The 14,650-nt window shown below is 54.1% G+C and overlaps 6 protein-coding genes across 6 annotated transcripts; 4 read left to right on the forward strand and 2 right to left on the reverse strand.

The window, feature by feature from the left end:
* Positions 1-347: 347 nt before the first annotated feature.
* On the forward strand, positions 348-768 carry BDP55DRAFT_630118 (uncharacterized protein; the record flags this gene model as incomplete). The annotated part of the gene is made up of 2 exons (XM_060572112.1): positions 348-594; positions 668-768. The coding sequence occupies 2 exons, from the start codon at positions 348-350 to the stop codon at positions 766-768; spliced, it is 348 nt and encodes a 115-aa protein (XP_060431690.1).
* Positions 769-855: 87 nt separating this feature from the next.
* BDP55DRAFT_74333 (LCCL domain-containing protein) lies at positions 856-3,244 on the reverse strand. The gene is made up of 3 exons (XM_060580486.1): positions 3,181-3,244; positions 3,075-3,117; positions 856-3,015 (listed from the first exon to the last, which is right to left on the reverse strand). Exon 3 carries the CDS (start codon positions 2,991-2,993, stop codon positions 1,011-1,013), a length of 1,983 nt encoding a protein of 660 aa, XP_060431691.1. The 5' UTR covers positions 2,994-3,015; positions 3,075-3,117; positions 3,181-3,244; the 3' UTR covers positions 856-1,010.
* Positions 3,245-4,751: 1,507 nt separating this feature from the next.
* Positions 4,752-8,591, forward strand: BDP55DRAFT_630120 (AMP-binding enzyme; the record flags this gene model as incomplete). The annotated part of the gene is made up of 1 exon (XM_060572113.1): positions 4,752-8,591. One exon carries the CDS (start codon positions 4,752-4,754, stop codon positions 8,589-8,591), a length of 3,840 nt encoding a protein of 1,279 aa, XP_060431692.1.
* Positions 8,592-9,576: 985 nt separating this feature from the next.
* On the forward strand, positions 9,577-11,058 carry BDP55DRAFT_548569 (tRNA-guanine transglycosylase; the record flags this gene model as incomplete). Its single annotated transcript, XM_060568853.1, has 2 exons — positions 9,577-9,775; positions 9,845-11,058. 2 exons carry the CDS (start codon positions 9,577-9,579, stop codon positions 11,056-11,058), a joined length of 1,413 nt encoding a protein of 470 aa, XP_060431693.1.
* Positions 11,059-11,199: 141 nt separating this feature from the next.
* Positions 11,200-12,348, reverse strand: BDP55DRAFT_658309 (NADH ubiquinone oxidoreductase subunit NDUFA12). Its single transcript, XM_060574470.1, has 5 exons — positions 12,246-12,348; positions 12,170-12,190; positions 12,029-12,113; positions 11,753-11,954; positions 11,200-11,696 (listed from the first exon to the last, which is right to left on the reverse strand). Exons 1-5 carry the CDS (start codon positions 12,294-12,296, stop codon positions 11,645-11,647), a joined length of 411 nt encoding a protein of 136 aa, XP_060431694.1. The 5' UTR covers positions 12,297-12,348; the 3' UTR covers positions 11,200-11,644.
* Positions 12,349-12,442: 94 nt separating this feature from the next.
* On the forward strand, positions 12,443-14,482 carry BDP55DRAFT_658313 (uncharacterized protein). Its single transcript, XM_060574471.1, has 4 exons — positions 12,443-12,871; positions 12,932-13,003; positions 13,062-13,342; positions 13,398-14,482. Exons 1-4 carry the CDS (start codon positions 12,611-12,613, stop codon positions 14,359-14,361), a joined length of 1,578 nt encoding a protein of 525 aa, XP_060431695.1. The 5' UTR covers positions 12,443-12,610; the 3' UTR covers positions 14,362-14,482.
* Positions 14,483-14,650: the final 168 nt, after the last annotated feature.

The following is a 14,650-nucleotide window of genomic DNA, read 5'->3' on the forward strand; positions in this document are numbered from 1 at the left end:
AGTTGCTCGCTTGTTTGAGAGTGACCGGCTGAAGTCAGGAGGTGTTCGTTTTGACACATCGTGGGCCACCTTTTTGGAATATAGACTTGACAGTTAAGAGGGGGAAGCTTAATCCGGGCCTCATGCTCCAGTTCTAAGCAAATGTATATAACAGCCACACTCGCTCGTCCAATCTTTCCTAGACCAGCTCCGATTCCATCACCACAATCCAGTCTCTTCTGCTTCTCTCCCGCCGGCCGGACACTCTTTTCACAATTTCATTGTAACATAACTTTATACCACACGCAGCCTCTCATTCCATCAGTTCGCTAGATACCCCAAATCCAATACCAGAAATCCAAAACACCATGAAGTTCACGCTCCAAGCCGCCCTCCTCGCCCTCACCATGGCCATCAGCGCCAGCGCTGCAGCCGTAGAAGACCCCACCTCGGCCGCCGCCCGCCGCGACGTCCTCCTGATGGAACGCCAAGGCGCAAACGCCAACCGTCCCGTCCCCAACGGCGCCTGCTGCGTTGCCAACACGAGCTTGAAGCAGGACGTCTGCAACGTCAACGGTCAGACTGGTCGCTGCGTTCCCGATAGCATCAACAACTGTAAGTTGCCTCTCTCCTTGCGGGGTTTCTCTCTTGAGCATTCCGGTTTGCTAATGACTGGTGACGTGGATAGGCGGCTCGAGTTTGACTTGTATCGAGGACAATAGGTTGGATTGCGACCCGAACACGCTTGAGCGTGGTCGTCCCCTGTGCCGCCGCAGGCAGGGAGCGTAAAGGTTTGATGGTGTTGCTATAAGAGGAATACGAGCGGCCTTTGGCGTTTTTCCTTCCGGTAGCGTGTTATCGTTAACACTGAGGTACCATTGCAATGAAGAGAGTCAAAAGTTTTGCTCAAATCCATGTGCTCGTGATGGGGTGAAATATACAAGAAAGTCGCGATTATGAATGACTCTGCTGTTCAATGTTCATACGCTGTTCTAGATATCTAAAGCAAGTAAGATCATCACGCATCAAATTCACCGCGGCACGCTCTCGTCATCGTCTACCAGTGATCGGCCCCTGATCATCGAGGGGCCCGGCTGCATGTCTATCCATTTACCTTCCGCGTTCCAAATGCCAGCTTTAGTAAAGTCATAGCTCTCACTGCCTTCCATAAATCCAAAACGGAAGTATTCGTTCATGCCGAGATCACTCTGGCGGCTCCAGAGGAAACTCGTTGGAGGGACGGGCCCGTCGTCAAAGTAGGTACGGAAGCGCTCTACATCATTGACCAGAACGCTGATGCCGTCGTACCGCGCTCCATCGGGAGGAGTAGCCCAAGTGAAGTTGATGCTCCACATGGCCTGACCCAGGTCGATGACGGGTGGGAGGATGCTGGGCAAGACTGACCCGTGCTGAGCGTCGCCTTGGAGGGCGGCAGGTGTCTGCAGGAGAGCGTCGAAGCCCCAGCGGGCGATGCCGTTGATGAAAAGACCGACTAATATTCCCTGATAGAGCAGTGAAGGTCTGGTCTGCATACTAGTCCCCGGGAGCAAGAGCAAGGCCAGTATGTAGTGGTGGATGCGTAGACTCAGGTCTGGGAGGACGAGGCATACAATGATACCCCCCACGAAAAGGAGGTACAGTTTGAGGTATTTCAGGAGACGACCTTCATTTCTGAAGTACCAGATTTGCTTGGCGGTGATCACCACCAAGACAATGATGATGATGGCCAATGCCGCTTTTGCTCCCGGCTGCTGGTTCAGATCATGCGCATTCAGACGCTGAATCGGAATGAAGTTGAAGGTGTAGTTGGTAAGGGCCCCGACCCAGCAGCCGCCGAGCCACAAGACCGTCTTTTCCACCTGGGCAGTGAGCCCGTTGAGCGTTCGTCGAATTCCCATCTTGTCAAACATGACCCACGCGCAGAACATGGCAGGGAGGTATTTGCCAATGATGTTCGATACAAGGTCGGCGACCGAGTAGTGATTCGGTGGATCCGAGGCGAGTCCGACATGCCAAAATATGCCAGTAAAGATTGAGAAGAAGAAAAGGGCTGGTGACGATGTGAACACAGAGAGGACCGTGGTGAAAACGACAGACACCGCCAACAAATTCCACCTCAGATCCTTAGCGCGGCATTGAATGCCAGGCTCGAATGTGAATGAGAGTGGGAAGTAGGAGTCGAAGCTAATGCTATCAATTCCATTCTTCTCCGAGCTCAGGTAGTCCTCGTTTCGGCCGACGAGGCGGACGACACCACAGCCTCCATTGTCATTAGATATCACACCGGCATGGATCGCAGCGGCGCAGATGAATGAATCACCTCGGTAAACCGGCGAGCTTGAGTTGTCGGTTTGTCCGCCGATTACAAGCGGCTGGTAGACAATCTCCTGATCTCCGACCGCCCTTGGATTCAGAACCATGTAGCCGGCGCAGTTGGCTGAGCACCGGAAGGCAAAGCCGCTGCCATTGAACGGGCGACAGTCCGCACCATTGAGGCCGCAATTATTTCCCCTCGTCCAGTATGCTGCACCACAACCAATCTGTGACGGTGCTCCCCATCCTTCAACCTCTGTAGCAAATGTCTCGCTCCTCTTGACCAAAGCAAATGTGATGATCCAAATGGCGAAGTAGAGGAAAATGATGCCAACCCGGTGCTTAAATTTTCGGAGGTATCGATCAACCAACACAAGAGGAAACTCTTGAACTTGAGGGAAGATGGGCTTGATCTTGTAATCGTGTGGGTTTGGCGGGCCTTTGGACCATTTCGCGGTGGCCTTTACGATGCGGCGCACCGGGAATGGCACCCATCTCCAGCGCTTCCAGTGTCCTTCGTCCTGCATGAACCGGGGTGTCGATGGGCCGGAGTCGTCATCGACTTCGAGTTCGCGGCGAGGACTGTCCTCAAGCGGCGCATCGGGATGTTCTGTGGCATTTGGCCGGTTCGTAGGCTCGTCAGCCTGTTGTCGCTCCATGATGCTCAAGAGCGGTTCCTGCTCATGTCTTCGGTCATCCATAGTGGAGGAATGAGCGTGGGGGCTAGGCAAGATATGTAAGGTGAGTCGTCGACGATTCGGCGGATCAGACAGGGGCGAGACCTAAGGACCTAAGTGGTTAGGAAACCGAGGGCGGCACGGCAGACTACGCCATGACGATCAGTCAGCAAGAGAAGGCTCGGCATTGGGGTCGGGCGAGAGGTCATACCAGAAAGGCAGTGAACAGTGGTATCAATGCGATGCTATCAAGTGACGAGGTTCTCTCGGTCGTGAAACGAATGTTTCGCTGGCCTCCCATCGAGTTGCTCACGGAGGCGACGCATTGGCTTCGGAAACTTCAGACGAAAGAATGGCAGCCTATGGGTGACAGCGCTGTGGCTGAGAGACAGCTCATGAACCGCATTAGCCAGGTGATCCTGAAGCAGACGATCCCGCGGCACCGAAGAACCTCTGTTCCCTGTCTGACTTGGCCCTGGCAGGTGGAGCATCGGGTGGTCCTTGCGCTTGCCCGGCGTTCCGCGTGGCGATAAAGTGCAACATCAAATAGAGAGTACGTACTATAAGTGCCGCTTTAGTGGACCGAAAAACGGACAGAATCGCAGGCTCCTTCGGAGCTGCGGCGGGCGGGTGTCGGAGGCGTGAGGGCCAAGCGACCCGCTTCTCTAGCCACCGATACCCCACGACGAGAGGTCTCAGCCACATGGCGGGCCGACTCTCTCCCACCGAGCTGGTGGCGTAATCTAGATAGCGCCCTCAACAGCCTGTCGGGAAAGACGGCGAGTCATTTGACAGAAGCGCGATTGATCTCGCGCGTTCATCTGGCTTTAAATGACAAACTGCAACTCTCTCACTTGTTCATGCTTAAAATGACACTCTGGCCCCCACGTGTTTAGACTTTTTTCGTCACCGACATCGCCCTTGCAACTTTGACATGTGCTTAGAACCTCGAGGTTGACTTTTTGCAGGCTCACGATATAATTACCGCACTATCCAGAATGGACTTCTTAACTGAGGCATCCTATGCCGTCTATGTGCTTAGGGTCACAGTTGGAGCAATCCCAGCCTCCAGTAACGCAAGTGATGGCGCTAGGGCTTTGTCTGTTACTGATAGCTACATAGACAAACGACCCAGCTGAACCTTGCCTTCCACACTCTTTCATGTTAGACTCAGTTGGATGCAGCAACTTTCCTGGCTTCTATCGCCTTCTTTAGACCCATTTAAACCGTCGGTCAACTTGGCAACCATGCACCTCATTGGCCGTTCCTTTCCGATAGTGGGTGTTATGGATTGGACTGGGCTATCCTGTACCGACATTTCATCGCTTCGCGACGGCTGTCGGTGTGCATGTGCAACCCCTTCTTCCCTACACGTGTACGCTTCGTCGGCGGGGAACTTGTTCTTGTTGAGGAACCTCTAGCCGGTAAGGGACTTGTAGCCAAGCAAGGTACACACATTTGCCTTCGCTTCTGTTGGTGTTGCTTTTTCCGCGTCATTCCTTTGCCTCAACTAGTACTTGAATGGTTGCAAGAGCTTCTGACAACCAACTTTGTCTCGTGACCTCCTTCCTTCCCAGACTCAACACTGCTGTTGCTCTACCACATTTATTAAGGTACCAGAGCTAAATCTGTTCCTCTACAACCGTCAACCTTCTATCTAGATCTCACTGTCTGTGACTCTTCTTTCCATCTATTCTCTTGTCGGCTTCTGCAGAGGTGATTCCTTTTTGTTTCAACCAGTCAACCAGTCTCCCATATACCCCTTATCAAACGACTGATAACATGCCTATTCTCGACATCACCAAGGATATCGCCGCCCTCTTTGAGCAGCAGGCCAAGGCTACCCCAGATGCTGTGGCCCTTGAGGATGAATCACGAACCTTCACCTATGCTGAATTGGACCAAGAGACACAGACTCTCGCCGATCAATTGCGTCGGAACTATGGAGTCGGCAGAGATAGCCTTGTTGGTGTGCTCATGAGCCGAAGCGCCGACTACGTGATCGCTTCTCTGGCAGCTCTTCGCGCCGGCGGTGCTTTCTTGGTACTTGAGCTCGCATACCCCTCTGGGCTCCTGCGCGATGTCATCCAGGACGCAAAGCCCTCAGTGGTTATCACCCAAAGCGCACACGTCAACCACATCAAGGCGGAAGTGCCTATCATTGTCATTGATGAACCCAGTAAAACGACAGTCAACGGACACGCAAATGGCGAGCTTTCTCCATTACCTGCCAGCGATGATCTCGAACGCCTCATGTTCGTCTCATACTCTTCTGGCACCACTGGCCAACCCAAGGGCATCTGCAATCCCCACAGAGCTGCAGTGCTCTCGTATGACCTGAGATTTGGTCTCAGCGACTTGCAACCGGGAGATCGTGTAGCTTGCAATGTGTTCTTCGTTTGGGAGATGCTTCGGCCCCTGCTGCGGGGAGCGACAGTCTTCGCTGTTCCGGATAGTGCAAGTTACGACCCATCAGCTCTTGTCAACTTGCTCGAGTCTCGGCAGATCACAGATACGCTCATGACGCCTACCTTGCTGGCAACCGTCTTGTCTCGTCATCCTGACCTGAGCAAGCGCTTGCCCAAGCTCCGTTCTCTCTGGCTGAATGGTGAGGTGGTCACAACTGACCTCTGCCGCAGGGGCATGAAGGCCCTGCCCGAAACCAGATTCCTCAATGTCTACAGCGCCTGCGAAACCCACGAGGTTGCAGCCGGTGATATCAGCACATTCATTGATTTTGAAGCCCGTGTCTGCCCGGTGGGCCCACCGATGAACCCAGAGAACATCTACATTATGGACGAAGACGGCAACAGAGTTGGCAACAACATCAGCGGAGAGCTCTACGTGGGCGGCGATCTCCTGGCACGGGGTTACCTCAACTTGCCAGAAACAACAACCAAGGTATTCCACCCGGATCCCTTCGTCAACAAGGAAGGTGCACGCATGTACCGCACTGGAGATCTAGCCAGAATCCTTCCCTCCGGCCTCCTGGAGATCACTGGTCGTGCGGGCGGTATGATCAAAACTCGTGGCTACACCGTCCAGCCAGGTGCTGTGGAAAACGCCATTGTGAAGCATTTGGCTGTGAGTGACTGCGCTGTCTCCTCTCACGGGGAAGGCCTTGAAAGACAACTTGTTGCCTACATTGTTCGCGATAGCGATGACAAGCGGGGCCGAGGAGATGTGGTGATTGATGAGTCTGGATACAGCCCTGCAGCCAGACGTGTCCTTGGGGAGCATCTTGCCCTATACATGATTCCAACTTACTGGGTCGAGCTTGAGCAACTCCCTACTCACGGCGTCTCCGGCAAGACTGACTTGAAGGCTTTGCCACCGCCGCCAAGCCCCAAGCTTGCAGTCAATGGCGAAAAGGAGCAAAACACCAAGATCAAGCTCGAGGCCGTTAAGAAGCTGTGGGCCGCTGCACTCAACATGCCCGACAGTGCCATCACCGAGGAGCACGATTTCTTCGACATTGGTGGTCACTCTCTTATCCTCGCAGACCTTGCAAACAGATTTGCCAAAGAGTTTGGATTCCCAGTCCCGCTAGCCCCTCTTGCCGGCACGCCGACACTGCAAGGGCATTTGCAAGCAATTTGCGATGCTCGTGACGGCCACACCGCGGCTGTGCAAGCAGACCTCCCAGCCGTGCTTCGTGCCGATTCCATTCTGCCTGAAGATATTCAGTCGAACGGCACTGCCATGCGGCGACTAAATGATGCGGATACTGTGCTCCTGACTGGTGCAACCGGATACCTTGGTGCTTTCCTCCTTAAGTATCTCGTGGAGACCACCTCGGCACATATCATCTGCCTCGTTCGCTTCACTGATCCTACCGATGAGATGCGGGCGGCTGGAATGGCTAGAATCCGAAAGAACCTGATCGATCTTGGCATCTGGGAAGACTCACTACTCGACAGAATGGAGGTCTTGCCCGGAAACTTGTCGCGAGAGAGCCTCGGTCTCGCTTCAGAGGTTTACGATGACATCGTCTCCCGCGTTGAGGTTATCATCCATGCTGCTGCCACTGTCAACCTGGTTTACCCCTATGCTGCTCTGAGAAGCCCAAATGTCGGAGGCACCAGAGAGATCCTACGCCTGGCATCGAAGAGTGGTGCCACCCTTCACCACGTTTCTACAAACGGTGTTCTGACGCCATCCGTTGCGGGTCATTCCGAAGATGCCATGGTTGACATTGATGATGTGCCCGACAAGCTGATTGACGGGTATGGACAGACCAAGTGGGTGGCGGAGAAGCTGGTCTACGAGGCTGCTCGTCGTGGTATGCCGTGTAAGGTCTACCGCCCTGGCACAATCAGTGGTCACAGTAAGACAGGCTCATGTAACGCGTGGGATCTTCTGAACGCCCTGATCGTTGAGTCATTGCACCTAAAGACGGCTCCGTATGTTGACGACTGGTTCGCCGAAATGACGCCTGTCGATTTCGTCAGCGCAGCTATCACGACCCTCGCCAACCACACCGACTCCGAACAATTGGTCTACCACCTTGGTGACCCCAACCCAGTCTCTGCGAATTACATCTTCGACAGCCTGAATGAACTCGGGTTTCCTACCAAGCGTGTGCCCTGGGACGACTGGGTCGAGCTGTGGACTAAGAAGAGAGGTTTCGGCACTGCGGGCGACGTTCCTTTCACCGTTGACATCCTTCGCGGCGGTATGCCTACCGCAGAGACTCTCAAGGCTGTGACCGTCCTCAAGGACGAGGCCACGGCACCCGCTCTGCTCAAGTACAACCTGCCCCGTCCCAAGATCGATACCGATCTGCTCGAGACTTACACTCGGCACTTCTGTGCCAGAGGCTGGCTCTCTCGACCTCCGCGCCGAGCCAACGCTAACGGAGCTACATCTCGCGTCAACAAGGGTCGTCTGGCTGGCAAGGTTGCCGTCATCACTGGTGCTTCTTCTGGCATCGGCGCGGCTGTTGCTGCCGGACTTGCCAAGGAGGGCGCTCACGTCGCCCTCGCAGCAAGGCGCACGGAAGCCCTAGAAGGTGTCAAGGCTAAGCTTGCCGGCACAGGTGGCAAGGTCCTCATCCACAAGACGGATGTGACGAAGAAGGCGGACGTTGAGTCGCTTATGCAGGCGGCAGCCGACAAACTTGGGCCGGTCGATATTCTTGTCAGCTGCGCCGGTGTCATGTACTTCACCATGATGGCAAACAACCAGACTGACGAGTGGGAGCGCACTGTCGATGTCAACTGCAAGGGTCTCTTGCACTGCTTGTCGTCTACGGTCCCTGGCATGCTCGGCCGAGGAAAGGGTCACATTGTCGCCATCTCATCCGACGCGGGCCGCAAGGTCTTCCCCGGCCTAGGTGTGTACTCTGCCAGCAAGTTCTTTGTGGAAGCGACTCTGCAGAGCTTGCGTCTCGAGACGGCCGGCACGGGTCTACGTGTCACCTCCATCCAACCTGGTAACACGGCTACAGAGCTGCTGGGTATCTCTACAGACGCTGAGGCCATCAAGAAGTACGGTGAGCCTACTGGTGCCAAGGTCCTGGACGCTGAGGATGTGGCTGGTTCGATTGTGTACGCTCTGTGTCAACCAGAGCATGTTGCTGTCAACGAGGTGCTCATTGAGCCTAGAGATGAGCCTATTTGATCATTCTGGATCATCCCTTTGGTAGATGTTAGGGCGGACAGCCTGGATAGGCTCGTAATGATATAGACACTAATTACATCTGCGCGATCTCAGTAATATACGAAACTAAGTTCCAGTGCCTCATGTACACTATGTGAATTACTATTGTTGGTCCCTCATATTATTTGAACTGCCGTTGCATAAGGCCCTCGTTGATGGTTCCCACGCTTCGGGCCACATGCTAATCTGCCGATCAGTAGGTACCTTAGTTCCTGCTTCCAACCTTTCCATCTGAAAGTCGTCAATCTTGCATCAGCCACTGTAAACGTACGTCATTCCCCAAGCCCTCATAGCACCCCGATAGCCGTACCGACCGGTGTAGCGGTACCGAATGGTAGCAAAATGTTGAGGCAGAAGGCAAAAGCAGCAACACCGCTATTCCCTGTTAGATCCGCACACATACACACGTTACAGGTACAGCTGGAGATGCTTGGGCCATGGGGTGATCGAATCAAGACATGGGATTTGACGATTGGCTCTAATTGAAATAAATGCATTTGCGCTGCCCAGAAACCCCTGCAGCATCTCCCCCATCGGGACCCCGCTGCAATCAGTTGGCCCAGGGCCGGGGCACCTGCTTCCCGCCAGATCCACCGTCCCACAGGTTCCGAGGGGAACGGAGGGCAAGCCACGGATCAAGCCACAACCAGACTGCACATTGTGGCTTGCACAGTGTTGGCTGCTCTTTTCGTTTTCACACCATATACGCTAGAACGACCCCTAGCCCTCGACATGGTGATACGGTAAAAGTGAGCGAGTGACGACCAGACGACTGCTCTTTGAGACTTTTTTGTTAGAATACCTATCAAACCTCGAGGACCGCTTTGTGAATCCGGCGGTCGACTACAAAGGAACCCTGCGGCACCAGGGTTGACTCACATACCGTTGGAAGGGTAGTCGATGGGCCAAGATGAGTGATGCGAAAACAGTCGACGGGGCAGAAGGCATGATTTTTGAAATTTTGAAAAAGTCCTTAGATGGCACAGCTTCAGCTCGACTCGGAAGACTGAGTGTACCCAAGCGGAAAACCATCGAGACGCCTAATTACTATGCCGTCGCTTCAAGGGGTGTACTTCCTCATGTCACGCCTGATAATTTGAAGAAACATGCGCCCTTCAGTGGAGCGTACATGGCACTCGAAGACTGTAAGTACATAGTCTCATCTTCCTCTCTGGACATGCTCGTCGAAGCGCAAAGCTAACCGTTGACCAAAGTCATCGAGAAGAAGAATCCTTCAGCACTGTCAATACCCTCGCCAGACAAAAAGCCACTCCACACCTTTTCCTGCCTACCAGAGAGCATAGCTACGGTTCTTGCTGCCAGAAGAAGCCCGGCGGTTAAGACCCCCGTGGGAAATGGTGCGAAGTTCGTGGCCATTTTCACCTCGACCGGCTTCAGGAACCTCTCCACCGACGAGTACTGTGCGGCTGTCGAGACGTTGAAGCCTGACATCGCCATCGGTCCCGCTGATCTATTCCACACGAGCACGATGCCGGCCGCAAAGAAGCTCGTTCGCATGGCCGAGCGAACCGAGGAATGGACCGACGTCTTTCTGACGACCAAGAGGCGTGAGCTTCTCAAGGAGTCCGGGGTTTCGGTGTTTGCGCCTGTTCTTGCAGTGCCATACACTGTGCAGTGGGAATACCTTCGCCATCTGGCGGACGAGGTTGTCGACTCGCTTTCGGGACTAGCTCTCTACGATATTGATATCTTGCCCGATATCGAGGACCACCACAAGTCCCTGAATTCTCTTCCCCGCCTATCCTTGCACATTCCTGATACTCCGCAAGCCATTCTCCGACAGATCTCTCTGGGAGTCGACGTTTGCACGATACCATTCATCAACGCCATCTCCGACGCAGGTGTAGCGCTCTCCTTCACTTTCCCACCACCCGGAAGCCAAGACAATGCTATCAAGCCTCTCGGCGACGACATGTGGGCTCCCGAGAACGAGATAGCCGTAGAGCCCCTTTCCCAGGGCTGCAAGTGCTACGCCTGCATGACACACCACAGGGCCTTCCTCCACCACCTCTTGAATGCCAAGGAGATGCTCGGCTGGACGCTGCTGCAAATCCACAACCACCAGGTGATAGCTGACTTCTTCGCCGGCATCAGGGCGACCCTCGCAAAGGGCGCCGCGGAGTTCGAGGAGCAGTCGGAGCGCTTTGTCGCGGCGTACGAGGCAGAGCTCCCGCAGGGCACGGGGACGAGACCGAGGGCGAGGGGCTACCACTTCAAGGGCGAGGCAAATCCTAGCAGGATCAACCCGCCGGCGTGGGTCGACTACGCTGCGGACGGCGAGGACGTCGCGGCTAAGGCGAATGGGGCGGCGGTAGCAGCGGAGGGCACTGAGACGCCGCTTGTGCCGGATTTGGGCTCGCTGGAACTCGAGGAGAAGGGGTTCGCTGAGGTTGCTGGCAAGAACTAGTGATTCGGGACAACGAATGTTGTTCGCCCATGACGAGCCCGATGGATGATCAAGAACCATAGTGGCTATTTTCAAGGATACCGGCAAGATAGAGAGGCCTGGCTAGTTTCGAAGTAACCAATTAAAACGCTTTACACAAGATGGATCTCTTCTACATCAGTTCTCGCCGATCTTCCCTCTGGGGTTCTTTCGAATAAAAAGGCGACAGCAGCTATAACAATTGATGTAGGAGCACATGGTTATGTGAAGTTTAGGGTGGTATACAACACTCCAACGTCAACTTCGTCACAACTACCAACTTATTCGTCTCAACGGGCTGCCCTCCCACGAATCTCGTGCCTGTTAGCTTGATTCTGCTCATGGCTTGGCTCTATGCTCCTGACGAATCAACCACATGAAGAGGAGCTGCATGCAAGCCAGTTGAGGCAGCTCTCGAAGGACCTGCAAACTCTCTCACTATATCAATGTCGGTACTTTGGTGTGAACCAGCGTCGGCAAATATTGACAACATTTCAACACAAAGCAAAACCCTGAAATTGCGTTAAGCGACTTTGGCTTATGTACATCAACCCCGTTCTACTACAACTCATTGCCTCTCAACAGCCTTGGGTTCCCAGGAGCGAATCTTCGGCTTCACTCTGCGCCAGTTGTCAGCATTCTCATTCCAGTTTTGACTGACGGCACTTCCACTCACGTGTTGTATGGCTTGTAGGCTCCCGGAGTAGCCGTGAAGTTGGGAAGTACGTGTGGCACTTCCCACTTGCGCGTCTTGGTCTGGAGAAGGGCGTCCTCGGTGGGCGGCTTGTCCACCATGTATCCCAGCCAAGCGTGCCAGCCAGGCTCGACCTGCGCTGAGTCGTAGTCGTGCACTTTGAAGTCCACCCAGCGCGTACGCACTAGTCGTTGCTTGTTAGCCCCACGGTCTTCATTTCTTCATCGGTGGCGCTATTCGCTTTGGGGGGTTCCATACGGGGAAGTTCGTCGTTGTTCTCGAAGTACTTATTGCCGGCCTTATCTTCGCCTACGAGACGACCATGCTTGGTGTCACCAATGTACTATTTTCGAGCGTTAGAGGGGCAATTGCGATCGGGGGTTTCGGGAGGCTATGTACCAGCAATTGGCGGAAGTAGTTCTGGAAGTGGATGTTAGCGGTGGCAGTGACAGCGACTGACCTAGCAACTACATACCTTGATTCCAACCTTGCGCAGGTTGGCGATTGTTCTTCCGGGGGTCGACATGGTGGCGGCTGGTCCAATTGACCTCAAGAAGCTATGCTGTCGACGATGTGATTGAAGACCTGACGTTTGGGAAGGTTGAGCGACGCTGGTGACAGGGTGGAGCCCAAGATTACATAAGCTCGAAGGCAATTGGTCTTTGGGCTCCCTGGTGCTCGCGGCAACCCCCGCCGCCAATGACAGAGCTTCATGCACGCACCCTTGTCCCCTAGAACTTTGGAACCTCGAAAGCTCTCCGTCTTTGGATGAACTTTTCTTGAAAGGGTACCTTTTCGACATCCAGAAGTCTTGGTAGTATACCAAACGACGAATACGACATGATTGTCCGTGGCGTATCACGGTGCTCTACCAAGCTCAAGCTTCCATTTGCCCGAACGAACATTACACGCGCTCAACCGCAATGCCGACAATTCGCGACGCCTGCCGCCGGTACCCCAACGGCTTCAAGCTCCGGTAGCGCAGCCGGTATGCTTGCGCCGTTCGCGAACGAACTCGACAAGATAGCACCTTCTTTTAGCATCAATGGGTCCCAGATTCAGATCATCAGGACACCGGCCGATTTCTACGAGACGTTGAAGGTGTGCATTACGAATACGTGCAGCGCAGGCCGAGGATATGGGGACTAACACCGGGTGTAGGAGCGGATACGGAATGCGAAGAAGAGGATCTTCCTGTCCACGTTGTATATCGGAAAGACAGAGAAGGAGCTGGTCAGTTTTGACACCATACGTAGAGACCGGGAAAGGCGCTGACGGTAGTCATGTCTAGATTGCGACCCTGCACGAAGCTCTGCGAAACAACCCCGAGCTGAAGCTTAGTATTCTGACGGACGCCCTGCGAGGGACACGAGAGGAGCCGAATCCGTCATGCGCATCCCTCCTCGCACCACTCGTGTCGGAGTTTGGTCCAGACAGAGTGGAAATCCGCATGTACCATACACCAAACCTGACGGGGCTGAGGAAGAAGTACATACCGAAGCGCATCAACGAGGGGTGGGGTCTGCAACATATGAAGCTATACGGCGTCGATGATGAGATCATTCTCTCTGGGTATGCAGCTGCTGCAAGGCTTTTCGAGTTGCAACTGCGACTAACAATCATGCAGGGCAAATCTCTCATCCGACTACTTCACGAACCGACAAGATCGATACCACCTCTTTTCTTCCAAAGAGGTCACCGACTACTTCTGGAACATCCACAATGGCGTGTCGTCTTTCAGCTTTCTCGTTGAGCCTTCGCAAGAACCTGCTGGTTTTGCGCTGACCTGGCCCAATTCCAACCCTGCGCCTTCTCCCCTGACAGAGCCGAAGCAGTTTATCGGCACCACCACGCCTGCCCTCGATGCTCTGATTTCGCCTAGGCAAGCTGCCTCTGCGGACGCGGGCAAAGACACCAAGGTCTACATGCTCTCACAACTCACACAGCTCATGAGTCCCAACACTTCCACTGAGCTTCCCGCCGTCACTCACGTACTGTCGACCCTCGGCAAGCCCGAATACGCCGGCTCGTCATGGACCTTCACCGCAGGTTACTTCAACCCTGCGCCGTCACTGACTAAGCTGCTGCTCTCGACGGCATCACAAAACAATGTCGTCATCACCGCCTCCCAGCAAGCAAACGGTTTTTACCAATCCCCAGGCGTGTCTGGACTTTTGCCTGGCGCCTACACCCTCCTCGCGCGCCGCTTCGTCCGCGCCGTCCACGAACGCAAGCTCGACGACTCCATCGCTCTCAAGGAGTGGCGCAAGGGAACGATCGGCGAGCCCGGTGGCTGGACATACCATGCCAAAGGACTTTGGATCACGTTGCCTGGAGAACAGAACCCATCAATCAGTATCGTTGGCAGTTCCAACTATACCAAACGCAGCTATACCCACGATCTTGAGGCTGGTGCCATGATCCTCACAAAGGACGAAGACCTTAAGAAACGCCTTGGCGAGGAACAGATGTGGCTCCAAGATCACGCTGAGCGAGTCACCCGTGAGGACTTTTCCAAAAATGAGAGGCGGGTTGGCATCCAGGTGAGGATAGCCATGTGGATTGCCCAGGCCGTGGGCGGCGCCTTGTAAACTTTTGACGGTGTAGGATAGATAGACTTGGAGCTACTTGGACTCTGTTGACGGAAGCCCGCTGCGAGAGAGAGCTTGTGTACGACTTGGATAATAAAGATACCCGTGACTTTGGTTGTCAATTATCACTTACTGTGTTGGATAATCAACTTTTGGCGTGACTACTGAGACGTATCCATGGAACACCGAGAGTGACAATATTGAGAGTCAATGATCGGGAGAGAAACATAGCTGCCTTAAGTTCATGATGGCCAAAAATGAGTCGTTCAGCCATGAATATATGCCAAAT

The sequence above is a fragment of the Colletotrichum godetiae genome, assembly GCF_030913485.1.
Source record: "Colletotrichum godetiae strain CBS 193.32 chromosome Unknown BDP55scaffold_13, whole genome shotgun sequence".
NCBI classification, from domain to species: Eukaryota; Fungi; Ascomycota; class Sordariomycetes; order Glomerellales; family Glomerellaceae; genus Colletotrichum; species Colletotrichum godetiae.